This window comes from Sus scrofa, chromosome 9 (genome assembly GCF_054392235.1).
Source record: "Sus scrofa isolate SSC_HxYL_T2T_F1_AM1 chromosome 9, Sscrofa_HxYL_maternal_Yorkshire_Landrace_v2.0, whole genome shotgun sequence".
In the NCBI taxonomy this organism is placed as follows: Eukaryota; Metazoa; Chordata; class Mammalia; order Artiodactyla; family Suidae; genus Sus; species Sus scrofa.
In genome coordinates, this window is record NC_139391.1 from 40,206,980 (window position 1) to 40,234,721 (window position 27,742).

General features: G+C 47.6%; 1 protein-coding gene across 5 annotated transcripts in view; it reads left to right on the plus strand.

Moving 5' to 3' along the window:
* Positions 1-27,742, plus strand: part of LOC102164325 (uncharacterized) — a 221,456-nt gene that overhangs the window by 89,773 nt on the left and 103,941 nt on the right. For 3 of the 5 annotated variants that reach the window (XR_002335632.2, XR_014815263.1, XR_002335631.2), the window contains 2 exons: positions 5,156-5,404; positions 14,198-15,192. Coding sequence is in view for 1 of the 5 variants with exons in the window: in XM_084976053.1 (XP_084832179.1) it covers positions 5,156-5,404; positions 14,198-14,460 (512 nt within the window). In the remaining 4 variants the exon portion in view is untranslated. Of the gene's footprint in view, positions 1-5,155; positions 5,405-14,197; positions 15,193-27,742 lie in introns of those variants that run through there. The other 2 variants (XM_084976053.1, XR_014815262.1) reach the window with 2 other exon arrangements.

The window sequence follows — 27,742 nt, forward strand, 5'->3', positions numbered from 1 at the left end:
ACTGGGTCATTAACCACAAGGCTACCAGTGAACTCCTAAAAATGCAGGTTTCTGGGCTCATCTCTAGAATGTGTCCTTTGGTGCCGGAAGGAGTGAGGTTTTGGAATCTGGGTGTGTGAAATCTTCTGTTCAATAACCTGTGAGTAGGAGGTTGTGTTTGGCTCTTATTAGAACTTTGATCTCATCGCTTTTGAAGCAATGGTCTCCAACTGTCTTTTCTTCCTATCTCTCAGCTAGTTAAGCTGATAAGCTTGTCAGCAGAAGTTTCAAAACATAACTGGGATCCAGTCATTTCTCACCAGCTCTACTGGCTACCATCACTGTCCTGGCCACTGCCATCTCTTGCCTGGGCCACTACAGAGAGGCAGCATCACCCAGCTGAGTAGAGGCAGGGGATCTGGGTTCAGAACCTGATGCTATCACTTGCTGAAATTCTCTATGTCCTGGTTCCTCAACTGTGACCTGGAGATAATAAAGGTGTGGCTGTAAGGTTTGCATCAATTACACGGTAATATATGACATGATGAGCCCCTAGCCTATTATGACCCACATTCCAACCAGCAATGAGAGACTTTTAAAAATGTAAATCAGGGAGTTTTCCCTGTGGCTCGATGGGTAAGTATCCATGAGGATGTGGGTTTGATCCCTGGCCTCACTCAGTGGGTTAAGGATCCAGCATTGCCATGAGCTGTGAGGTAGGCTGCAGATGTGGCTTGGACCCCAAGTTGCTGTTGCTGTGGTGTAAGCTGGCAGCTGCAGCTCCGACTCAATCCCTAGCCTGGGGATGTGCCATATGCTGCAGGTGCACCCCAAAAAAAGCAAAAAAAAAATGTAAATCAGGCTATTTCAGTGTCCTACTTAAAACCTTTTAATAGCTTCAAACTCCCTGTTATACTTAGGATGAAATCCAAGCTCTTTTCTGTGACCTGGAAGCCTCTACATCTTAATCCCTTAAATATTCTCTCACCCATTCTTTCCCTCACACTCCCTAGTCTAGCCATGTGGGCTTTCTTGCTATTTCTTAAACATGCCAAGAACATTCTGGCCTCAGGATCTTTGCCCTAGGTCTAGTTATTCATGGCTTGATATTATATTATATATTTGTTTAAATTGCCTGTCCCTCTGCACAGAAACTACTAGAACTGATATACAAATTCAGCAAGGTAGCAGGACACAAGATTACCATACAGAACTGTTTGCATTTATTTACACTTCAATGAAATATCAGAAAGCGATCATTAAAAAAATACATATACCTTTTAAAATCTCACCCCCTAAAATAAAGTACTTAGGAATAAACCTGACCAAGGAGGTGAAAGATTTATATACTGAGAACTATAAGACATTAACAAAATATATTGAAGATGATTCAAAGAAACGGAGGGTTTGGGATCGGCATATGCACACAGTGGTATATGGAATGACGGGCCAATGGGGACCTACTGTGTAGCACAGGGAACTCTACCAAATATTTTGTAATAATGCACATGGGAAAAGAATCTGAAAAAGAATGGATGTGTGTACGTGCATAATTGAACCACTTTGTTGCACAGCAGAAATTATCACAACATTATGAATCAACTATACTTCAAGAAAACTTAATGAAAATAGAACAAAATATGACACAGATGAATCTGTCCATGAAGCAAAAACAGATTCATGGACACAGGACATAGAGAACAGACCTGTGGTTGCCACGTGGGGAGGGGGTTGGGGGAGGGACGAGTGGAAGGTTGGGGTTTGCAGAGGTAAGCTATTATATATAAAATGGATAAGCAGCGAGGTTCTACTGTATAGCACAGGGAACTATATTCAGTATCCTATGATTAAACCATAATGGAAGAAAATATTTTTTTTAAAAGAAGGTTAAAAAAAAAACCTTCAAAAAAATTAAATTGTCTGTCTCCCTCACTAGATTGGAAGCTCTATGAGGGCAGGGGGTATATATATTCCCAGTGCTTAGAGCAGTGCCTGGCACACCCATTCTTCCTCCTGCCTCCCGCCTCGTAAGCTCTAACGCGTTCCTTTTCTGCTTTGACTTCTCCCAGCCCTCACTGCTCCTGAGTGGTCTGGGCATTTAGCTGTAGTTTATCAAGGCCGAGGAAATTATTCTCTGGGAAATCATAACTTGAAATTCACCTTGCTTTTGCACCATGTTGGTGTGAGCACTAATGAATCCCGTGGAGGAATAACTATTTCTGCAGACACAGGTCGTCCAGCCAGGTCTCTCTTTCCTGTCGGGAGAGGCGGAGGCCATTTGTTACCCCCTCACTTCTCTGCTGGAATCACAGGTGGGCGGCCGCTGTAGGGGCTCCTGAAGCGTCCATCATTCATCTGACTTTCCATCTGATCAGTACATCTATCTCTTGAGCACAGCCATCTGGGTTTAATGTATCCAGGGAGTGGGTTAATTAAGCACCTAGTTAGATGGCCTCTTCCTAGGCAGCTTATGGTCTAGAATTTTCCCTGTGACTCATGGGATTTCTCCCCTTAGGAAATAAATCCAAGCTCAGTTTCTTGAGCCATGAGAAGCCAGATGCCAGCCATTCATTTTCCTGGCTCCCCTCCTTGGCTCATGACAGCTTCTGAGTTCTTCTCTCCCATGGCAACTTCTCTTAGGCTGTGGCTTAATCTCCCAAAGCCTGTGTTAGTCAAGTTGAGACCCACCTCATGGTTGTGGTCAGAATTCAGTGTGTCATTTTCCTAAGTCCTTATCTTCGTGCAGGGGGTGAGATGCAAAAATAGTTACTCATTACAGAGGTCCACGTTGGCAAATGGCACCAGTGCTGGGGTGTTGGAGGTGACAGTCGTGTGGATGTAGTTTCTAGAGTCTGGGGGTCACAGTGGAGGGGTGGGGTGGCCAAGGTGATGGGAGCCCCGGTGTGGCAACTGGTCTTAACCAGTATGGCATATTCAAGAGTCACATGGATGACTTACTGCAGAGTCTTGGCTAATGTCAGCTGTTCCTGTCTGACGAGCTCCTTGGCCTCGCTTGTCCCTGGAACTTACATGTCAGACACGACAAATACAGAGGCTCCAGCCTAACTGTTCCCAGGCAGCTTTGGCTTTTTTTTTTTTTTTTTTTTTTTTTTTTTGCTTGTTAGGGCCTCACCCACGGCACATGGAGGTTCCCAGGCTAAGGGTCCAGTTGGAGCTACGCCTGCTGGCCTATGCCAGAGCCACAGCAACGCAGGATCCAAGCTCTGTCTGCAACCTACACCACAGCTCATGGCAACGCCAGATACTTAACCCACTAAGCAAGGCCAGGAATCGAACCTGCAACCTCATGGTTCCTAGTCGGATTAGTTTCTGCTGCACCATGACGGGAATCCTCGGCTTTTTCTTTTTCTTTTAACTTCTCATCTTGCTCCTGGTTCTGTCCTACAGCTGATTTGCCTGCTATTGACCTCTGACTTCCTCTCCCATCTGTCCTCCCTTCATCCTTGGATGTGACCCTGGGTGCAATTCTGGCCTGTCTTCCCCGGATAAGCAGGTCTGTCCTCCATCCAGTCCTTGGGGCTTCATGTTGCCTCATGCAAATACTCCTTGCATTCTCCTTCTTTTGGGGCCCTCCAACCCCACCTCTAAATTTCAGGCTGATCTGGTCTCAGGAATAAGAAGAGGTTCTGCCTGTTGGAGCCTCCACCTTGAAGCCTGTCTCTGAAAAGTTTTCTCTGCTCTCCCCAATGGTTTAAATGGAAAAAAGGGAAACACCCCGCAAAGCTGTTCAATCCAGGATGGTTGTACAGTGCTGCCTCCCCTTCTTTTTCTAAAATTATTATTATTATTTTTTTTGCTTTATTTTTAGGGCTGCATCTGCAGCATATGGAAGTTCCCAGGCTAGGGGTTGAATTGGAGCTACAGTTGCTGGTCTACCCCACAGCCACAGCAATGAAGGATCTGAGCCACATCCTGCACCACAGCTCATGGCAACAGTGGATCCTTAACTCAAGGACGAGGCCAGGGATTGAACCCGCATCCTCTCGGACACTAGTCGGTTGCGCCACAATGGGAACTCCGTCCCCTTCTCTACTTCTGAGTGGCCACAGTGATTGACAAAGAAACGTGGAACCATTTACCTGATAAGGTGTAATATTCGGCCTTCGATTCGTTTTTTTAACCTGGCATAAAGGTACTAAAGGAAGTGGCATTATTGGAGAACCGTCTTGTTTTCAGAAACATTAGATAAATTAGGTTACATATTTTATTATTCCTGAACACTGTGCAATCATTTATTTCCCTCCTTTGAAGGTGCCTGTTCCAACATCCCAAAGCAATGCTTTATTTTGCTCGCAGTTGATGTGATTGGCTCACCCGATTACTCCTTGTTCAAATGAACTTGCTTTAATACAATTTTAATTGTTTCTAATTCTTTAAATTAATTATAGCCATTTCAGTGGCTCCTCTGTGTCTATGCTATTTCTCTGTTTTATCTCCATGGCAACCTTTCTTACGAAGAAGCGTAAGTGTGTGTGTGTGTGTGTGTGTGTGTGTGTGTGTGTGTACGCACATGCTTTTTCTAGTCTGGATTTTGGCTTTAGCTTGCTTTTAAATTCTGTAATATCTGGTCCTGGAAGAGGGATTTTGGGGTAACAACAGGTGAAAGCTGTTTAATGTTTTCCACTTGGGAACAACGCCTGGCCTCGAACGTTAGCTGTGAACTCTGCTCCCTCGCCCCTTTCCCATCTTCTCAGCCTGCGAGCAGCTCAGAAGAACCGTGTGGGGTTGGTGCTGAAATGATTTGGTGCCATGTTTGAATTAATGCATTAATATTCACAGGGTGTTTTGTGTGCCAGGCAGGGCTCCTCGCAAATGTTGGCCCATTTGATCCTTGTAGCCACCTTGGGAGGCTGGAGTTATTATCCTCATGTTAGAGATGAACAAAAGGCCCAAAGAGGTTAAACGACTTGACCAAGGGAGTTCCCTTGTGGCACAGTGGGTTAAGGATTGACATTGTCACTGAGCGGCTTGGGATGCTGCTATGGCGAGGGTTAAATCTCTGGCCTAGGAACTTCCACATGCCTCAGGTGTGGCCAAGAAAGAAAAAAAAAATGGCTAAAATTGCTCAGCCCAGGGTTTGATCTCGGGTTTTGCTGCTCTCGAATGACAAGATCTTTTCACTCCATCACACTGTCTCTTTCCCTCTGATGCTCAGGTCTGGGAGACTCACTCTGTCCTTTGGATCCTGTTCAAAATGCCCCCCTTCTTGAAGCGTTCCTGAGAAACCAACCAGCCCATCTGCGCCTCCTCCAACTCTCTGGATCTTTGTTTTGGCTCCTGTTGGCTCCCTTCCTTTGTTCTCATGTGCATCATCCCCGGGCATCTCCTGGAAGCAACCTGAGGGCGGCCTTGAGTCTCATTGTCCTGCTACATCCTTTGTTCCCAGCACGATGCTCCCCACAAGGTGGGCGTTTAGCAAATATTGAACCGATTTGGGGAAAACCACAGAAGGAAAAGCAGAGGTGCTTTGGAGAGTTATCTTATATTGTAAACATGGTAGTGGTTATTCTCTTAACCTTTGCCCTGGCGTGCGTAGATGCTGGCTTCTGCGTTCAGGTGTGCTTGGGAAAACAGGGTAAAATCCAGTTAGGTGCATAGTAAAATAACCCCTTTTTTTTGTTGTTGTTGCTGTTTTGTGCATATGGGGGCAATGGGCCTCTTGCCTTTGAAGTTCCTGAGAATGTCACTTGCTGTTACTTCGGGGCTGGCAGGCCTTGGCATCAGAATGTGGTCTGACTCAGGAGATGGCAGGAGGTCCAGGCTTCTCCGTTTGGCTGTCCAGGCAGGGTAGGAGGCGAGAGATTAATGGGAAAAGCTAGCAGAGGTGGGAGTGGGAGCCCAGATCCAGGTGACCCCTCTTTCCTTCCTTCTGGAACTCTGTGGACTCAGTGAGAAGGCATCCAGAGATTCTGAAAGGGCAGCAGGAAGATTTAAAGGTAAGCAGTCCTACATGAGGAGATAGGAGGCTGTAAAGTTGTATTTTTGGGGGGTTGGGGGGGAACCGTGGCACATGGAAGTTCCCAGGCCAGGGATCTAACCTGCACCACAGCAATGACGACACTGAATCCTTAATCTTCTAGGACAAGGGAACTGTTGTAAAGTTGTATTTTGAGCAATTATTCCAGCACCTACATGCCAGTGGACACATGCCCCATCCTTTCTCCTCCCAGCCTGCAGCCATGCATCCATGCCGGAAGGGCTGCTTTGCTCAAAACAGACCTTAGAGCTTCTCAGCGGGATCAGCCTTCCGGATCCGCTGGCTCTTGCACTGCACAAGCAGCAGTAGCTCTGCCCTGCTGATACAGCTCCTCAAGCATCTCCGCTCCCCTCCGCACGCAGGTCTCTGCCACCCTCTGCACCACCGAGACCCTCCCGCTTGCGCACCCACATGCAGCCTAAACGCAGGCACATCACCTGGCGTCTCCCCCATGACCACCCCTGCTGTGGCCCATGGCAGAGACTCCTCTGGTTTCTTAGTGATGAGGTGGCATTTTGTGGCAATTTTTTTCTTTTACTACTGTCACCAGGTGCCGTCTGCCCTTGGATTCAGGGCCCCAGGTGGCTTCTGCCCCCAGAGGGCTTCCTTTTGTTACTCTTACTGACCCAGACAGGCTGGCTTTTGAGCTTGATCTTGGGGGAAGTGGGCCGGCAGGACTTCTGGGGGCTGATATGTGAGGTCTGGTTTTGGTTCCGTGACCACCCTGGCTTGGCTGGCTCTTCAGCATTTCCTGCCAACAGCCAGTCATGTGAGTTATCAGTTCAAGCTCCTTGAAGGGCAAGCTGCCCTGTGCCTCTGCCTGCGTGGCCTGGATTAGGGCCAGGAAAGCTGCCTGTCCTGGAGCCTGGGCATCTGGGTAGGTACTTAAGGTGGTTGGCCCCAGCAGCTCCGCTGGAAGGTGAAGGAGATACCCACACCTGAGTACTTGTCCTCAGGAGGTGGGGGTGCGGTGGAGACTTCTAGAAGCCTTTCACCTTTCAAATATCTACTCTGTCCACCGTCAGTCAGGCAATTTCCGATCAGTTGGTTGTGCCCAGATGCTGCTTGTGGGGCTCTCTGGGCCATCTTCTCAGCCTCTGGGCCCTTCACACAAATTCCCATTCAGCAGGTGGCAGAACCTTTGGGAAGGTTCCCGCTGAGGCTGTGTGAGGAAGAGAAGGGAGCTGTCCTGCTGATGTTTTTGTTTCTCACTGTCTCTGAAAACATTGAAAGAGAAAATTCTGCTCCCATTGGGCTATAGGAAAGCACACTGTGCCATTTCAGCACAAAGACAAGCAAGCACACCAGCACCAGCGCACGTGCACACACACTCACACACTCACACACACGCACGCACTCTCCCTCAGAGTCCAGGGCTCAGTACCCACTCTTCCCTAGAAAGATCCCTGGTTGCTCAGGCCTCCGGTGGATTGTAAACCAGTGGCCTCTGGTCTCTCTCTCCCTCTCTCTCTGCTTTTTTTTTTTTTTTTTTTTTTTTTTGTCTACTTACGGCCACACCTGATGCACTTGGAGGTTCCCAGCCTAGGGGTCGAATTGGAGCTGTAGCCGCCAGCCCACAACACAGCCACAGCAACACCAGATCCGGGCCACATCTGCAACCTACACCGCAGCTCATGGCATCACCAGATCTTTAAACCACTAGGCAAGGCCAGGGATCGAACCTGTGTCCTCATGAATGCTTGTCAGATTCATTTCTGCTGAGCCATGATGGGAACTCTGGCCTCTGGTCTCTTCACTCCTGTGAAGATCCAGACCTCTTGTTGCCCAGGGTAATCAGCAAACAGAAGCCTGGAGGAGAGAGCTGTGGTCCCATCCCTTAGACAGAGAGAGCAGGGCCGGATCCGGGCAAACCGGGATGGGAGGGGGTTTGATGGGGGTTTCCCTCTACCTCCCCTCTCAGAACCTTCTTCTCACAAAACTCTGTTTTGTGCTGGGCACCAAGAGGTCACAAAAGAGAACACAGCTCATAGAAACTTGGTCACTGTGTCACACCAGCTTTCAGATAAAAATGCCCTTTAAAATTCCCAGGAAGCCCGCACCACCTCTGCTTGACCTTCTCTGAACCAACATCCCTTCCGCACCTGCACCTCACCCAGGCTGCTCCATCCTCAGCCCTTGTCCTGGGGGGTGAGGCTCCGGGAGTGGTGAGGCTTGGGGTCAAGGTTAGGGGTGGGTAGAAAGCTCAGCAATGGGATGGGAAAGTTAACACTAGAGACAGTCACAATTTACTCATGTCTTGGCTCTATGATTTTTTTTTAAACTGAGGTTTAATTGACAAACATTATATTAGCTTCAGGTGTAGAACATAATGATTCAATATTTGTATACATTGTTGGCTTAATGATTAACAGCACTCTCCGTCAGTCTCCAAAGTGTCCTCATTTGGATAAGTGAGATGATCATCCAATCTGAACCCACTTTACTCACCAGCGATTTACATAATGTGTTCTCACAGTATCTCAAGATGTCCCTGCATCCAAAAGGCTGCTTCCGAACATCTCCTGTCCTGTGGCAGGGCCCAGCTCAGGGAGGGAAGATGGAGGCAGTACAAGCGACCTCAGGACAGGCCTGGGGACCACACCGGACTCTCCTCTAGAGGTGCTTTGTCCATTGCACAGGAAATTCTTGAAGTCTTCTTCTTTATGCTCAAGGCACATAGCTGGACCAGAGAGCTCAGGCTGTAGTGAGCTATTTTTTTTTTTTTTTGTCTTTTTGCCATTTCTTGGGCCGCTCCTGTGGCATATGGAGGTTCCCAGGCTAGGGGTTGAATCGGAGCTGTAGCTGCCAGCCTACGCCAGAGCCACAGCAACGCAGGATCCGAGCCACATCTGCGACCTACACCACAGCTCACGGCAACGCCGGAACCTTGACCCACTGAGCAAAGGCAGGGATCGAACCCGCAACCTCATGGTTCCTAGTCGGATTTGTTAACCACTGTGCCACGACGGGAACTCCTGTAGTGAGCTATTTTAAGACACAAGCTCCTCACTCCTGGGCTTCCCCCAGGCAGCCAGAAGCTACCTGAGGGCTCCTGGACCATCCTGGCAGCAGCCTGCAGGTGAGGGGAGCAAGCAGCTGCAGCTCCCAGGCGCTGGCATCTTGACCTCGGCGTGGAATGCCAGGCCCACTGGGGACATGAGGAAGATGGTTGATTTTTCTGCCATAATGCACAGCTTTGCTGCAGCAGGGCTGTCTGCTCTGCCATATTAATAAGAAACAAACACATTTTGTTGTTGTGTTTGATTTCCACGTTAGGCTGGAGCCTTCGAGGGCTGTTTAAAATTTAATAAGTGAGAATAAAATCAGGAGAGAAAAAGTATTCCTCTGGGGCATCTGACTGCATCAGACTTGTTAATTCCTGCTCTGTGTTCCCAGTGGCAGAGAGCTGACCCAGCACAGGGGGAGCGTGCCTCCCCTTCTTCCTCCAGGGCTCAAGGCTGGTCTGACCCTCTGTTCTAGGAACAGATCCACCCTGGGGAAAGTCATGGCTCGGGTGGGAATCCATGCAGCTCAGGGAAGGAGGGTTTCCAGGGAGCCCCAAACAAGTGCCCTGGAAGGCCCTGTATGTCCTCTTTGCTCCTTCACATTCTACAGGATCTTATGGAGCACTTACTGTATGCCAGCTGGGGTCAGGTGCCGGGCTGGAGAGATGAAAAAGGTGTGAACCTGTGCTCAGGTGGGCAGAGACTGGAACTGTGCAATTTCAGTGCAGTGTGAGTGAGTACTGGGTACAGGAGGAAAGAGCAGAGGTTCCTGGGGGAGCCCCCAATAAGGACCAAGACTTACTTCCCCAGCTGCTAGGAAAGCTGGGGGGAGGGAGGGACTTCGGCTGTGGGCACCTTGTGGAGGTTCCCATGTTTGGGGAGAGCCACCTGGCCCAAGACCATGTGTCCTTCCCAGGGCAGCGGCATCCACGGCTGATGGACTGTGTGTAGAAAGCCCCAGATTCTTGACCCAACTTGGGACAATTCTGACCCATTAGAGTCTCAGATCCCCCATGAGATCAGCTGAAGCCTTTCTGGGGGGCTGCATCACAACTCAGCCTCTCCCTCGGCCCAGGTCTGCTTCCTCCCCTCCCACATGTGCTGATTGCCAGAACATTCCCTAATAAACCACCTGTAGGGTAATCTCTGTCTCAGGTTCTGCCTCCTGTGGAAGCAACCTGCAACAGGACCCAACATGGTCAACACTATTCAGGGAGGGCTTCCTAGAAGTGGTGACTTTTAGGCTGCAACCTGGAGGAAGAGTAAGGATCAGTCTGGCAACAGGTATTGATCTGGAGGGACAGGGTTTCGATTCCAGGTAGAGGAAGAGAATGTGCACAGAGTAATAGGCTCAAGCGAGCAGAGAAAGCCCAGGTGGGACGGCAAAGCGGGAGGCCCGGGGTTTGGGTGAGGACATTTCATAGGGTTCTGTGAGCCATGATGGTGGCTTGGGTTTTATTCTCAAGGTTCTGTGATGTCATTGAGGGGTTTTAAGCAGGGTGGACATGGTTGATTTGCTTTCTAATAAAAAAAAAAAACTTGAAGAAGGTTAAAAAGAAGCAAGGAGTCCAGCTAAGGAGGCTGTGATAGTTACTCAAAGACAGATGATGATGGCCTGAATTGAAGCAGCTGGAGAGAGGTGGATGGAGTTGAGAGACATTTACTTAGGAGGAAGGTCCAGTTGTCAGGAGCTGATGATGGATGAGGCTTGGAGGACGAGAGAGGAGGCAAGGATCATATTTGGGTTTCTGGCTTCCATATTTGTAAGGATGCTACCACCATGTAGTGAGGTGGAGAGCAAGAGGAGAACCAGGTTTTGGGAGAAGGTGGTGGAGGGGAAAATGCGCGAGTAGTTCAGAAGTGCTAAATTTGAATTATCTTTGGAATATTCAAGAACAGAGCTGAGACATTCAGGTATCTGGATATAAAGCTTAAAAGAAAGGACCAAGTTATTTATTTGTTTATCTACTGCTTATGATAAATTGCTCTTAGAGGCTGGTGGCTTAAATAACAATAAATATTATTTCAGTTTCCATGAATGAGGAATTAAGGAGTGCCTTAGGCTGGAGACTTCTCATTAGGTGGCAGTGAAGATTTGGGTTAGGGTTATAATCACCTGAACTTTCAACTGGGGCTGGTGGATGTGTTTCCAGATGACTGTCAAGTTGGCGCTGTCGGTAAGAGATCCTAAATTCTCACCATGTGGATCTCTCCACAGTGGTTGTTTGAGTGTCTCCAAGACATGGGAGCTGGCTTCTCTCAGAGCAAGTGACCTCAGAAAGTAGGGCAGAAATGGCAATGTCTTGGAGTTCCCATCGTGGCGCAGTGGTTAACGAATCCGACTAGGAACCATGAGGTTGCAGGTTCGATCCCTGGCCCTGCTCAGTGGGTTAAGGATCCGGTGTTGCCGTGAGCTGTGGTGTAGGTCACAGACGCGGCTCAGACCCCGCGTTGCTGTGGCTCTGGCATGGGCCGGTGGCTACAGCTCCGATTCGACCCCTAGCCTGGGAACCTCCATATGCCACGGGAGCAGCCCTAGAAAAGGCAAAAAGACACACACACACACACACACACACACACACACACAAATGGCAATGTCTTTTATTGACCTAGCCTCTGAAGTCACACACCATACCTTACCATGTCCTAATGGTCACACAGACTGACCTTGATACACTGATGGCGGGGACTACACAGGGTGTGAACACTGGACCTCAAAGATCATGGTGCCATCGTCAAGGCTGCCTACCACACTCGGAGAGATAGATTTGAAAATCATTAGCATTTAGATGATTTTCGAAGCCTTGATAATAGAGGAGATGGCTTGAGAGAGACATGCAGAGGAAAAGAGGAGGGTTTAGGAGCAGAGCCTTGAGAGACACTGGTCTTTAAGGCTAATCGGAGAAAGAGAAGCCAATAAAGGAGATGGATGAAAAGTGTGCCTGCGTGTCCCGGTGTGCCTGTGGTGGTGTGTTTTGGTTTACGCCTATTATGTCCACATGGTAGTTTACCCTTTTCATCTTCAAAAGCAACCTTGATTAGATGACACTTTCATGGTCACCCCATGATAACAGGCAACCAGAGCAGCAGAGGGAAACCAAGAGGAGCCAGTATCATGATGGACATTGGATTTCGTGACAAGGCAGTCACTGAAGACACTAGCGGCAGATATTTGAGTTGCGGGCATGGAAAACAGGTTTCAGTGGGTGAGGCGAGTGAGAGATGAGGGAAGGTATTTCTAGCAGTGTTGTTTCTAGAGGCTGAACCAAAGAAATGAAGGGAGAAAATGGGGTTTTAAGAGTATACAGTCTTGGAAAACTCCAGACACTAGAATATGTAAAATTGATGAAGAAAGGGCTCAGAAGAGAGAGAAAGGATTTTTGTTTGATTTTTTTTTTTAAAAAAACCATCTCAGTTCTTCAAAGCAGGGGAACAATCTGGAAGATGATTTGGAGGCCTCAGCCTGTCAAAATTTAAACCCCAAATGAAGGTGCCGAAGCTGATTAGGAAGGAATGACAGCCGCTGGAGGCCTCTGACATTCCCAGGTCCCTGCCTGGTGATCAGTGGGGCTTCCTGGTCTGGAAATCCAGGAGACCTGTCATCAGTGGCACTATGAGAGTCCTGACAGCTACCGTTACTGCTCGCTTCCCCATTCTCTGGAAAGGCTGCTTGTCTGGGCTCTGGTCTGGAGATGCTTTTGCTTCTGTGCTGGCAGGTGAGCAGCAGGACCTTGGGAAATTGGATTGCATGATGTAGCATTGTTGGAGGTGTCTATGTTTGTATGTGCTGAATGAACTGAAATGGTCCCCATCCCGTCCCCAATCACAATGTTAAGTGACAACTAGAAGCATGGGTCCCTTGTCCTAGATAGTGCAGGCAGGGCCGCTTGGGAGCCCTTTGTAATGAACTGAATTATTATAAAAAGACCAGGATAATTGCCTCACAAGGAATAGAGTCCAAGTCCTATAGCTAAAATGAATATATGGGTTTCAAAAGAAAATAAATTCTTATAAGTCAAGTGTGTTTACAGCTCAGAAAATCAAGGGGAAGCTGGTGGTAGCTGGCTCTGGGCGAGAAAGACCTTAGAGCCTTTGAAAAACTACATCTCTTCTCCCTCCACTCAGGGCACCATTGCCACTCCTGCCACCCCCCTGGGAGGGAGAAGGTGGGGAAAGACTTTACTGCCTTCCAGCCCAGAGACTGGAAGAGACTCCCACGAGAAGGGAGTCAGGGCAGGGTCACCAGTGTGGAAGGGAAGGAGCATCCCCAGAGAGAAGAGAAGGGTCACCAGGTGGTGACACCTGCCCAGAGAGAGGGCTGGGAGTGAGGGCACAGCCAAGAAAACTGGAGGCGTGGACTGAGTCCTTGTCCTTACCTCCAGCACGTGGTACAAGGGATAAAGTCTCCTCGCCTGTCCTCTGCCTCTACCAGGGCAATTTCTGGAGCCTTCCAGCAAAGGGGCGTTTGACGGTTGGGTACAGCAGAGGCCAGGTTCAGTCCTCCCGGAGAGGAGCGATGCCAGCTGTATCAGATGATGTGACAGTGGCTTTTCCTGCTGGGATGAGGAGGAAGGGCGGACTACACACAGGAGAGCCTGGGAGACCGCCTCCTTGGGCATCTTCCCCCACAAATTTCATCTCCTCGCGGGGGAAACACACACGGGAGGGGAAGGAAGGCGCAGAAAGGAGGCCTGGGTTCCAGGAGGCTGCTTCTTAGAGACTTCTGCATGTGCTGGGACGCCGGGTTAGGGATTTGCAGAACAAGTGCTAGCTAAGTGAGCGAGGAGCCACCCCAAGCTTGTGGGGCCGGGTGGCCCGGGCGTTGGCTGCACGTGCAGGTGCATTAATCCTCTGTGTCTGGGCGGATGGGTGGTTGCACCGCATCTCAGCGGCGGTCGGGAGCACCGCGCAGCATCTTTCCGGCAGGGAGTCGGCTCTTCCCGGCAGACTTATAATTTAAAAACAAATTGATACGCTATAATTGCACATGTCTGGATTGTCTGGCCCTGACAGAAATCGTCTGAAAGCGAAAGGTCTGGTCTGGCCGAGGGAGATGTTTCTTGACAAATGCGCACTGCTGATAAAAGTATCCCTCTGCATCCTAAGTCCTTCCCTGTTTTATGGCAGGATGTAAATTCTGCACAGGGGATTTTTTTTTTCTTTTTTAATGATTCCTTTTCTTGACGCTTGCATTCTGAATTTCATTTCTCCCTAGAGAGGCTGTGGAATCATCAAGCCGTCCTCCTCGACAAAGTTATGGGCAATTTGACCTGCCACTTAGCCTCTTCCTGGAGCCGGTTGAGTGGTTCTTTGGGCAGTTTGTGCCTTGAAGACAACGCAGGGCATGTTTCCGTCCATGCAGATGAGGATCCGGAACCGCTGGCTCGAGACTCCTTGCCCTTGCACTTGCTCATTCTGCCTCAGCTGATGGCTGAAGGTTTCTTCTCCAAGTCCTCAGACCCTAAGTGGAGCGGGTAGCCCTTTCCCCAAGCAACCTACCTAGTTTAAAGGGCAAGATGTTGAATAGGCAAATTGGACAGAAAACAAACCGCAAGGAGTATCGCTTTATGGGGGAAACTTCCCAAAGCCTGAAGAAGGTCCACAGATCTCTTGGGAGTCTGCATGGATAGGAACAGGTGAACTGACACTAAATGGGGTACGTTCCTCTAATACTGTGATTGAGGATAAGAAATGTCTTTGTCCTGTTCTTGGCCGAAAGGGCATAAAACCCTTGGAATTTCCTGAGGGGTAAGAGCCGTAAACATAAAAACCAATCTTTTACTATTCATAACAAGCCCCTTTCCATCGCACCTGGGCTAATGTCAATGGAGCAATTTTTGGACAACCCTGAGTTTAACCACAGGATGGGAGCTACTTGCCAGGGGAACCAACCCAGGGATTGGAGGTTGGAACTTTCTGCTCCATCCCCTTACCTCCCAGTCCCTGGGGAGGAGAGGTGGGGGGAGGCAGAATTAGTCATCAATGGCCAATGATTTAATCAATCCTGCCGAGGCAATGCAGCCTCCATAAACATCCCTAAAGTATGGAATTCAGATTACTTCTGGTGGGTGAACACGTGGAGAAGCGACGTGCCTGGCAGGGACACGGAAGCTCCGTACCCCTTCTCTCGTACCTTGCCCTATACATCTTTTCCATTCGGCTGTTCCTGAATTATATCCTTTTATAATACACTGGCAATCTGTATGTACACTGTTTTCCTGAGTTCTGTGAACTGCTCTAGCAAATTAATCAAACCCAAGGAGGGGATCATGGGAACCTCTGATTTATAGCATCAGTCAGAAGCAGGTGACAACCTGGACTTGCAGTTGGTGCCTAAAGTAGGGTGGGGGGCCGTCTTGTTGGATGAACCCTTAACCTGTGGAATTGAAACTGACAGCCCTTATGGCTTGAACCCAGCCTAACCAGATAGGGACTTGAACCCATGTGCCAGGATTCAAACTCAGTCAAAACCCAGATTGGGACTTGAACCTGTGTCTTTTTTTTTTTTTTGGTCCTTTTGCCATTTCTTGGGCCGCTCCCACGGCATATGGAGTTTCCCAGGCTAGGGGTTGAATCGGAGCTGGAGCTGCCAGCCTACACCAGAGCCACAGCAATGTGGAATCTGAGCCGCGTCTGTGACCTACACCACAGCTCACGGCAACGCCAGATCGTTAGCCCACTGAGCAAGACCAGGGACCGAACCCGCAACCTCATGGTTCCTAGTCAGATCCGTCAACCACTGCGCCATGACTGGAATTCCTTGAGCTCGTGTCTTTTAAGTTGGAATCCCTCATCCCATGTCTGGACTTACTGAGGTTCAGGTTCTTTGTGCCTCAGTGCAGAAAGAATTCAGCAAAAGACAAAGTGATAGGCAAGAAGTAGATTTATTTAGATAAGACACTTGTGAGAGATGCAAGTGGGCAGGCAAGGAGGCTCTGCCCGAGGATTAGATGGCTATGTTTTTATCATCCAAGGGGCATGGGGGGTGGGAAAAGACCACCTCTTTCTCTTAGAGTAGTAGCTCCTCCTTGGTATCTGCTGAGAGAGTATTTGACCCTATAAGGTCAAACTGGGGATCATGGTACTTATTCAAATCAGCAGAAGGGCGGTCCTTAAACTCCTGCCCTTGGTCTGAACCTGAATGCAGGCCTCACCCCACCCCCCACCCAATGACCTGAGGCATATCTCTTGCCTCCACCAGTCAAGCAAGCCTGCCTCGTTCTGGTGGCTCACTTTTTTTTTTTCTTTTTGGAGGTCCCCAGGCTAGGGTTCCAATCAGAGCTATACCTGCTGGCTACACCACAGCCACAGCAACATCAGATCTGAGCCATATCTGTGACCTACACCACAGCTCACAGCAAAACCGGATCCTTAACCCACTGAGTGAGGCCAGGGCTCGACCCCACAACCTCATGGCTCCTAGTTGGATTTGTTTCCGCTGAGCCATGACGGGAACTCCTGATGGCCGTCTTGAGCAATTATTAACTGAGAGTAATCTCCCAGACTTCCCTAGGTTTCCCTCTCTATGGTCCCTTACTGGGCCTTCTACAACAAGCTGTGTAACTCTCCTACTCCATCCCTATCAGAATCACGCTATTTCCAGATAGATGGTGTCAGAATTGAGTTAAACTGTGGGACACATAGGTAATGTCTAAAAATTGCCTGGTATGGGAATTTGGCGGCCGGAGAGATTGCAAGGAGAGTGTGAAAGTGAAGGCGAAAATGTTTTTTCCTTCCTAGCTCTTAACTTTGCTTCTGTGCCAAATACTCACGGAGCACCCATGGTGTGACAGGTGCTGGAGATGAAGTAGGCTCTTTTCTGTGCAGTGATGAAAGGGGTCCATTTCAAACCCAGTATGGTTAAGTGCTGGGATGCAGGCTTATGTCAGTGTTTTGCAGAAGCTGGGGTGGGAGCAGGGGGGTTGATGTTTGCTGAATTCCTAGCCTGTGACAGACATCCTGCTAAATGCATTCCCTGCATTGTCACATGTAATACAACAACCCTAGGTGGCTGGTATTATCAGCTCATTTTACAGAGAACAAAACGGGCACTTAGAGAGGCTACATAACTAAGCCATGCAGGTGGTAAGAGCAGAGCTGGGGTTCAAAGCTGGGTCTTTCCAACGCAGCCCTGTGCTCTTAACCACTGTTATTTTATTTCCCATTCTCCTGGCCTGTGAGGGTCAGAGAGGCCTTCAGAAGACATGTGGTGAGCCTTGAGGCCAGGGGAGGACCACCTGGGTGTTGGCCCGGGGGGTGGGGTGGTCTGAGGGATAGCTCCTCCAGGATTAGGGGGGCTGAGGGGGAGGGGTGGGTTGCACTTGCCCTCTGTCCCTCGAGCTGCTGCCTTCCTCTTCCCAGTCCCCCTTCTAGGCTCCAGCATAAGAAAGACTGCGGAGTTCCCACTGTGGCTCAGCACTAATGAACCTTACTAGTATCCACGGGGATGTGGGTTCCATCCCTGGCCTCACTCGGTGGGTTAAGGATCTGGTGTTGCTGTGAGCTATGGTGTTGGTTGCAGATGTGGCTCGGATCCCAAGGTGCTGTGGCTGTGGCGTAGCCCAGCAGCTGTAGCTCTGATTTGACCCCTAAAACAAAGAAAAGCTGGAAAGTTCAGCGGGAGACTGCACCTTGGTGGCAGTTGAATTGAGGAGTTTTGCTGCGATTGGACCCCGCTGGAGAGAAGGAACAAGGGAAGAGTGTGAAGAGCTGGTCTTTGAGTTGGAGCTAAATATAGCTTTGCCCAAGTGCTTCCTTCCCTCCACTGCTCTTCTGTTGATTTTGAAGGAGCTTGGCTCCTGGGAGGCCATGTTTAAGGCTGGAGAAATAGAGTTTTCTTCAGTTCGTCTTCTGTGTAAATAAGAGGGACATGAACCACAAATATTACCCTGGTTCTTGTTGATGAAAGTCCTAACAAGTTAAACAGTCGTCCAACTGGCCCGCCTCTCATCTTCTCAGGCTCACTGTCGGGAGACCACACTTCAGGTGACCAAGCTCCCGCTCAGGCCCTTGGGTCCCAGGACGCCACTGGTTTCTCTGTGTTTTGTTGTTACTTTCTTCAGGCTTTCTTTGTAGTCCTATCGCTTACTCTTCATCTATGCCTCTCTTCCTTTTTTTTTTTTATTTTTTAAAATATTTTTTATTTTTATTTGTAGGGCCACATCTGCAACATATGGAGGTTCCCAGGCTAGGGGTCAAATCAGAGCTCCAGCTGCCGGCCTCTGCCACAGCCATGGCCACGCGGGACCCGAGCTGCCTCTGTGACCTACACCACAGCTCATGGCAATGCTGGATCCTTAACCCATGGATGTTGGGTTCTATGGCAGGTTCTTAACCAGCTGAGCCACAACGAGAACTCCTCTCTTTGTTTTAAATTTCCCTGGGTCTTTCTTGCTGTGCTTTTACTTCAGATACTACACTAAATAGACCCAGAACGCGAGGAGTGTACAGCCTGGACCTTCCAGATTGTTCAGTATCTGTCAGTGGCTGGGTGAGGCTGGTGGCTGTCAGGCCTGCCTTTGTCGCTGTCAGCCCAAGGAGGTGAGGAGGAAAGGAACGCAGTGATTGATGTTACCTGCATTCTCAGCAACATATAACCTTGGTAATGGCTTCATGCTAAGGCGGGCATCCCCACCTGAGGTCTGTGTATGAGTCCAAAGGAGGTGAGATAGTCAGCAGATTCTAAGTATATGTGACTGTGTTGCATTTTAGGGGCATGTTTCCTAACTCTCATCATGTTTTCAAGGTTGACCAGGAGCCAAATGATGTAGGAACCACCACCCCACTAGCGTGGCTCCAGGAGGATGGCTCAGTCATTTAGAGCCATTTGGAATTCAGCTCTGGACATGCGCTCCTAGTGGGGCTGCCACTCCATTGGAAGCTTTCTTTACCTTTGCAGAGCATCTGTGAAGAAAGAAACCGATAGCCATATTTGACCTCTCAATCTATCTTTAAAAAAGATCATTTCCTTGGTACTTGATCTTGTTTGGGGGCTGAATTGCAAAGATACTAAGTTATTGGACTTTATTATGTGCTCAAAGGAGCAGAAGGTCTTCATTCTAGAGGAAGAATGGAGTTACAATTGCTTTATCCTTTGCTATGTCCTAAAACTGCAGAGTTGCAGCAGAGCTAAAAGTTCACGTAAGCCCTCCCCGAAGCCCCAGCCTTATCGCCTCACCCAGAACCGTCTCTGTACTGCTCCCACCAAATTGCCGTAGAGCCACTTGCAGGGACAGAGAATGTTCTGTTCATTTACACATTCATTCACCCGCTCAACGGCACCCTCCCGTATGCCAGGTACTCTGCTAAGTTCTGGGAATTTGATGATGTAGAAGACAAAGGACAGCCTTGTCCATCCCTAGGGAGCTTTCAGTCCAGCCATCTGGAAGGGCAGACACTGCACAAGGATGAAGAGAGTTAGAGCAGGGACAGCTCTGAGGCTAATGAGGACCACTCTGGTCTGCGGGTGGTAGTGGTCGTGGGAGGGTTCCCAGAGGAAGTGGCATCCGAGATGAGCTGAAAGAGGAGTAGGAGCTAGAAAGATGGAGGAAAATTGGGTGGAGGGTGTGTTGTAGGTAAAGGGAGATTATTCAAGGATCCAAGAATGAAAGAGAAAGAGCAAGGCTCAGTGGAGGAAGTGGGAGATGATTAGCATGGCTGGAACAGAAAAAGAGAATAAATAGAAGCATGGTTTCCATGGCAACCCACTTTATTTTTTGACAAGTCTGGGTGAGAAAGGTCTCTCTGACCTTTCCACTTATGGTCTTCTGATGCTCCTAGGTAGACAAAAACCTTCATGGGATTTATTAAGACAAACAAGCACACCAGCCATGAGTTTCCTTTTCCATTTGCTTATATTTCATCAGAACTTTTAAACCAGATACAAGTTTTGGTTCTGCTATACCTTTGCCATGCCCAGTGCCCAAAATGCTGCCCCATCCACTCGGCTCAAAGGCTTTGCATGTGTTCACTTCTTCAACTTCCCTATTAGACTATGTGTTTGTGAAGGGCAGGGACCGTGACTAATTCTCTGTAGTGTCCAGTGCAGGGTCTAGCACACAGCAGGTGCTCAGCTGGTGCTTTGTGGTTGTCCAGTGAATGGATGAATGGCTTAGATGCCAATCAGCGACGAATCTTACAAACAGAAGTCAGTATGAATTAGAGAGAGACAAGCTGGAAAGCCGAACAAGTCATGGCAGGAGCTCTTGGTGCTCCATTCTTTCTCTAGAATGAAGACCTTCTGCTCCTTTTATTTTATAACTGGAAACTTGTACCCTTCGCCCCTTTTGTCCTATTTTGCCCACTCCCACACCCTTCTCCCTGCCTCTGGCAACCACTGGTCTCTGTTTCTATGAGCCCAATTATTGTTGTTTTTAAGATTCTACATAGAAGTGAGATCATATGGTATTTGTTTCTCTGTCTGACTTATTTAACTTAGCATAATGCCCTCAAGGTCCAAATGTGTTGAGCAAATGGCAAGACTTCCTTCCTTTTTATGGCTGAATAATATTCATGTTTATGTATGCATGTGTTTATATACATACACATGAATATTAGTCTACATATAAATACATGTATATTATATACACACACACACATGCACACAACGTTTTCTCAATCTATTCATCAACCAGTGGACACTTAGGTTGTTTCCATGTCTTGGCTACTGTAAATAATGCTGCAATGAACATAAGGGTACATATGTCTTTTCTAATTAGTGCTTTTTCCCTTCAGATAAAGAATACCAAGAAGTGGAATTGCTGGATAATATGGTAGTTCTATTTTTAATTTTTTGAGGAGCCTCCGTACTGTTTTCGGCAGGGGCTGTACCAATTTACATCTACCAAGAGTGCCCAAGTGTTGCCTTTTCTTTACCTCCTCACCCAGACTTGTTATATGTTGTCTTTTTGATGACAACCACTCTGACAGGTGTGAGGTGACATCTCATTGTGGTTTTGATTTGCATTTCCCTGAGGATTAGTGATGCTGAAGCATGCCACTTCTAAATATGAACGAACACAAATATTTAAGGAAAGCATCTCACATAAAAGAGGTAAACCAAAAACAAGCAAACAAAGGCAACTTTGAGGAAATGGCTAGTGTGTAGGAAGTGAAAAAACTTCAAAGAAATCTATCAAAATGCTCGAAGAGATAAGACAGTGCAGCCCAAACCTAGAATAGGATGCAGAGATCACAAATAGATCTTGGAAATTTAAAGTTTGGTAGCAACAACCAAACACTCAACAGTAGGGCCCAAAGACTGTATGATCAATCAGCATTTCTTTTTTTTTTCACAGCCGCATTTCCAGCACCTCGAACATTGTATATAAGTAGAGACTCAACAAAAGCTTGTTGAGAGAATGAATAAGTGCATGATAATACAGTTGGGTGACTCTCACTAGACTAGAGGAAAAAGACAGAGAAGGGAAATAGAAAAGCAAAGCAAAAGGCCTCCAGGAGATCTGAATTTGAATAACAGGAACTCCAGAAGGAATAAGTCAGATGAGAAAAAAGAATCCCTGGAAAAAAAAAGACTCAGTAAAAATTCCTCAAAATGAGTGACACGAATTTCCAGAATCAGCACAATGAGTGAAATTAGAGCTATCCCAAGGCACAGCATCGAAACATTTCAGAACACTAAGGGCAGCCACACTTGAAGCCAAAAGACAATAGAGCAATACTTTCAGAATCTGAGAGGAAAATAATTTCCAGCTTGGAATTCTATGCCGAAACCATCAGTTAAATATGAAGGTAGGAGACAGACATTTTCAGAGATTCAAGACCTCAAAAAATTTGTTTCCTATGCACACTATACCAGAGGAGGCGATTTTTCTATGAAGCTGCCGGAGGAGGTGCTTATCAAGATGAGGAGGTAATCCAAGAAAAACAAAAATATGGGATTTAAGAAACAGGCTCTAACACCAGACAGAGGGGGAGGAGATACCTCTTTGTTGGTGCAAAGAGAACCCAAGATGGCAGCTCTGTAACAAGAATGGAGAACAATCGCTAGGGAGATTTCTCCCCCAGCAGGAATTCGACAGAACACCTAATGTGTTTGAATGTATTGGGATGAGATTCACACAACTGGAGGAGATGGAGTTCCCTGGTGGCCCAGTGGGTTAAGGACTTGGTGTTGTCACTGCTCTGGCTCCTGTTGCTGCCATGGCATGGGTTCGACCTCTGGCCTTGGAACTTCTGCATGCCGCGAATGTGCCCAAAACCCAAACAAAACTTAAAATCAGAGGAGAGTCAGGGTGAATTAATGAGACGTACATAGGAAACCAACAGGACCATTATTACTCTTTTTATTATTTGTTTTTTAGGGCCACATCCATGGCACATGGAGGTTCCCAGGCTAGGGGTTGAATCGGAGCTGTAGCTGCTGGCCTATGCTACAGCCACAGCAATACCAGATTCGAGCCGCGTCTGCAACCTACACCATAGCTCATGGCAATGCCTGATCCTTACCCCTCTGAGCGAGGCCAGGGTTCAAACCTGCATTCTCATGGATCCTAGTCGGGTTCATTAACCACTGAATCATGAAGGGAACTCCCAATAGGACCATTATTAAGCACAGGGGGGACAAAATACAAATGGTTTGGTTGTGAAGAGCATTTGTATAATAACGGTTGTGTAGAAACTAAATGTCGACCAAACCAAACTTACCTTCTGGCTTTGCAGGGATAGAGAATAGGGGCAGGAGTTGAAAGTGAGTGTGTAAGTGGTGGGATCAAGAGGGGGAAGGAGAGTCAAATCTTCACCTTCCAGGGAGTTCCTGTCGTGGCTCAGTGGTCAACAAACCCAACTAGGAACCATGAGGTTGCAGGTTTGATCCCTGGCCTTGCTCGGTGGGTTAGGGATCTGGTGTTACTGTGGGCTCTGGTGTAGGTCACAGACACAGCTCGGATCCAGCGTTGCTGTGACTGTGGTGTAGTGTAGGCCGGCGGCTACAGCTCTGATTTGACCCCTAGCCTGGCAACTTCCATATGCCATGGGTGTGGCCCTAAAAAGCAAAAAAAATAAAAATTAAAAAAAAAAAATCTTCACCTTCCAGACGAGGCAAGAGAGTCTGAAAATTTTAAAAAGGGGCACATTGCAAGCACGTTATTTAGTGACATAGAAATAAATTCAAAAGAAAATCAGGTAAGAGAGTGGAAAGCGAGTGGGCAATGGAATGGAGATTGTGATGGGGGCAGGCTGTTCTTTAATAATGAGCCTTACAGGGTGATTTACTCTTTAAACTGTGCACATGCAAGTCTTTGATAAAGGTATAAACTAGATTAATAAAAAAAGCAAGAAAGAAAGTAAGTAGGTGGTAGCAAAAGAAAGACCAATTTATAAATAGCAGAACACTGATTCAGGACAGAAAATGAAAATACCAAAAAGCTGTGAAGGTAACCAAAATCCTTTCTTCCGTTCCATGTGAAATAGAGTTTTACTGCCTCAACTGGGAAAATTATTTTGCGTTATAGTAAGTTTATAAAAGTCTTTAACATGAAATGTCTGTCATGTTAAAGAAGCAGCATTTTCCGCTTAAAATAGGGAAGACCCTTGAGAATAAAAACTGCAGGTCAGGGGGTAAGCACCTCCTGGCAGAATGTTTTTAAGGAGGACTCTAAACATCATTTGCAAATGGCTGTTCTCATGACTCAAAGCAAATTTAAGATGCTTATTTATTAAGCAACGAATGCATGTCAAACTTGCTAAGAGCGTCAACATAGATCGTGGTTACCTATTTTTACATCGACACTGATGGAAGGACATCAAATCCCTGGTGTGTAAGTAGAGAATTTGAGGCTCAGAGATGGTCATTCACTCCACAGCCCTTCACTAGACTAGTAGGTGGTACTGATGGGGTTTAAGCCTGGAACTGTCTGAGTCCAAAGCCAAGGCTGGGAAAAGATAGCAGAGGTTCCTTCCTGTGACATCTAGGTTACATGCCTGGTCCTAGTCCATGAACTTAAGGACATCCTGCCTCCAACACCCTGAGAGGCCAAGGATACAGAAGAAAGAGCAATGGGCCCAGAGGGAGGGGGTGGGGATCAGGCGTCTGTCCTCAAGTTGATGGGAGACCTGGGACAGCTTCCTTCATTTCTCTCTGCTTCTAGTTCTTCACGTTTAAAATGAGGAGGGAGAACCAAAGGAAGAAACAACTGAGCTCTTAGTTTCCTCCCTTTTGGGATATTAGGTGATTTTATAATTCATCTCTGATGCATAAGACATGTCAGGGAACTATATTCAATATCTTGTAATGACCAGAGTACCCGTCGTGGCACAGCAGAAACAAATCCGATTAGGAACCATGAGGTTGCAGGTTCAATCCCTGGCCTCGCTCAGTGGGTTGGGGATCTGGCATTGCTGCGCTGTGGTGTAAGTTGCAGACACAGCTTGGATCTCACGCTGCTGTGACTGAGGTCTAGGCCAGCAGCTGCAACTCTGATTCGACCCCTTGCCTGGGAACCTCCATGTGCCTTGGGTGTGGCCCTAAAAAGACAAAAAAAAAAAAAAAAATTTTTGTAATGACCTAGAATGGAAAAGAATCTGGAAAAGAATATATATGTGTACACACACACACACACACACACACACACACTATATATATATACACATATATATGTATACACACACACATATATGAAAACTGAATCACTTTATACCTGAAACTAACACAACAGTATAATCAACTCTGCTTCAATTAAAAAAAAAAAAGAAAAGAAAAGAAATGTGACAATGGCCTAAAGAGATCAAGGGCAGTGGGCACTGGCTTTAGTACCTTCTTGGATGCTGCCTGGGGCTTGATGCCCTTGGCCCCACTCAGCTGAGGGTTAGGGCAGAATAGCAACTGGTGATTTCCTCTGTTGTCACTGTGCCCCCCCATGCCTGGCACCCCGTTTTTTGGTTCAGCTATGGTCATTGCGGGTGCCTGATTGTTGTGGCAGAAAGACCAGGGCGTTTGCCTCCAAAGACTTAGGCTATAATCCTGACTTAGCCACTTTTATTCACTCTTTTGCTTTCATGTATTTGATGAGTATTTATCAGCATTGCCAGAGGATATGAAGATGAATTAGACTTGATCTTGGCCCTCTGGAAGCTCCTGGTGCAGTAGGAGAGGGAGGTATATGAAGAGATGATTGCAGTTAAATGGTTAGTGTGTCTCTGAAAGAATCCTGCCCAGGGCAGAGCGAGGACAGAAGGGGGTGGTCAGAAAAGGTTACCCAGAGAAGAGGCATGAACATGAGTCGGTGCCTGGGGGGAAGATAGGGGTGGGGAGTGAGGGTGGCAAAGAGCGGCAGAAAGAGCCTTTCAGGTAGAGGGAACAGCACGAGCAAAGGCAAGGAAGTATGAAACAACAGGTCGTGGTCAGAAAAGAGTGAAGTGAAAAGAGTGGAGCTCTGCTTCCTCGCTGCGGAAGGTCATCTTCCCGGCAGAGAGAAATTCAGGTACCATTAAGTCTAGGAGGTAGAGGGAGTGTTTTGAGAAAGGGTGGAGCATATAGTGGTACATATTTTTATGACAGAATGTGGGTTCCGCTGGGCTCAGAGGACAGGATTTGGCGGGAGGGCAGCCGTGGATGAAGGGCGAGTTGGAAGAAGCACGGAATGGGGTGGGGATGAGGGTGGAAGACCAGGGTGCATGTTGGCCAGATGCTGACAGTGGGAGGGGTTGAGTTTGGTGTATGGGATTCAAGGGTGAGGACTTTCCAGGCAGACAGAAGCAGTCACCCAGGGTGGGGTCAGAGGCCTCCAGGGCTCTGGTCCTGTTGCTAGCTACAGCCTTTGGTTGTGGTCCCAGCCAGAACATCTCTAACCATACTGGAGGGACTGGACTTTGCAAAGCCTCCTGTCCACGTGGCTTGGAAGAGTCTGGCTGGCACAAAAGACACCTTCCTCTAATGGAAAGTCCTTTGATCTCTTGGAACCTGAGATTGGAACCTTATTACTCTCATCAGGAGTCCTTTGATCTCTTGGAACCTTATTACTCTCATCATCTCCACTTTATAGTAAGACGATGGGAGTAATAATAGGAACTAATTCTTGGGGATGTACCGAAGAGAATCAAAATGAGCTAATGTGGGTGAGACAGGACTACGAGCTGTAAAGAACTGTGTGGGATTGGAATTATTCTAAACTTTCTTCGCCTCGGGTCCTCTATTCCATGCCCCTGTCACCACTTGGAAGGAGGTGGCATGTTTGCTCTAACTTCGAAGTTAAGTTTAAGTTGGCCTTGTGTTTTCTAGCTACCAAATTTCCTTTAGGGATCTGTGGTCTTTGTGCTGAATCGCACAGCAGTCCTGAGATAGATGAAACATACTCATTCTCTAGAGCATTAAAAATTGTTGCTTTATTATTATTATTATTTTGTTGTTGTTGTTGTTGTTGTTGCTATTTCTTGGGCCACTTCCCATGGCATATGGAGGTTCCCAGGCTAGGGGTCTAATCGGAGCTGTAGCCACTGGCCTATGCCAGAGCCACAGCAACGCGGGATCCGAGCCGTGTCTGCAACCTACACCACAGCTCACGGCAACGCCGGGTCGTCAACCCACTGAGCAAGGGCAGGGACCGAACCCGCAACCTCATGATTCCTAGTCGGATTCATTAACCACTGCGCCACGACAGGAACTCCCTGCTTTATTATTTTTTTAAGCAGGACATTGCTCAGGATGACTGGACTATTTGATATTTGATAATTCTGCTTTTCGAACTCAAATATGTAATGTTTCATTTAAAATTAATTTGCACCATAAGAGTGTGCCAGTGAGTGCATATCTGTGTAGGTATTGACCTTTTATTCCTTCAGAAGCTTAACATACAAAGTTTTTATGATCCTAGGATATTATTTGGGGCTAGACTTGGTGGTAATACCTTTATTTTTCTTCATTCTATCACTTCTCCCTTCCAAGATGCGGATCTCTGCCCTCAAGGGCAGTATGGCCAAAGTCTCCTGAGAGTGGTATTTTGTCAGAGGGAGGAGTGTTGTCCTCAGTGGCTTCAAAGGAAATAGACCATTGCTGTTTTTTGCTGCATCTGACATCTCTCCACTCCAGTTACAATGATCAGCTTCTAGAGGGCATCTCCAAGAGACAATGTTTTGTGTTTTGGTCCTTTCTTCCAGGGCTGAGGTAATTTGCAAGGCCTATCATTGTGATGGGGCTTCCATAGACTGGCACCTGTTGACATATGTTAGGCGTGGTATGCAGGCCATATACCCTGGTATGGCATACGGGGTGATCTGTTCTGATGAACAGTTTGAACAGCACTCACACTTTCTCCATTTCTCCTGACAGTACCTCTTGTGCTTGTTAGGGCATTTGCAAGAAAAGAGACCCAATCCAACTTTCTCAAATGAAGGGGTTTTTATTCTAAGACTACAAATTGGAATCAAACCCAGAGATGCTCCTGGAATGGAGGCTCCACTAGCACTTGGGGTTGAGTTCCAACTTTCTCATGGGCCACAGTCTCGTTCTCTTCTTACCACACTACTGACTTCGTCCTGCCCTGCTCTGTGTCTTTTCTCTACCCCAAAGCTTTTGCTCACTTATGACTTTGGCTTGCTGAGATCCTTAATGGCTCTGTGTCCCTTGAGGGTACTTTTTCAGCTCCCATATCTAACCAGCCCAGCCTATTTCCTGGTTAAAATCTTCAAAGATGGAATGTGATTAGTCCAGGTCATCACTTTATACCAGGGTCAGTGGTCGAACCCACTCCTGGGCCAATCTCTAGTTGCGGGGGGTGGGGTTCTGCATATCCAGATACCACCTTGT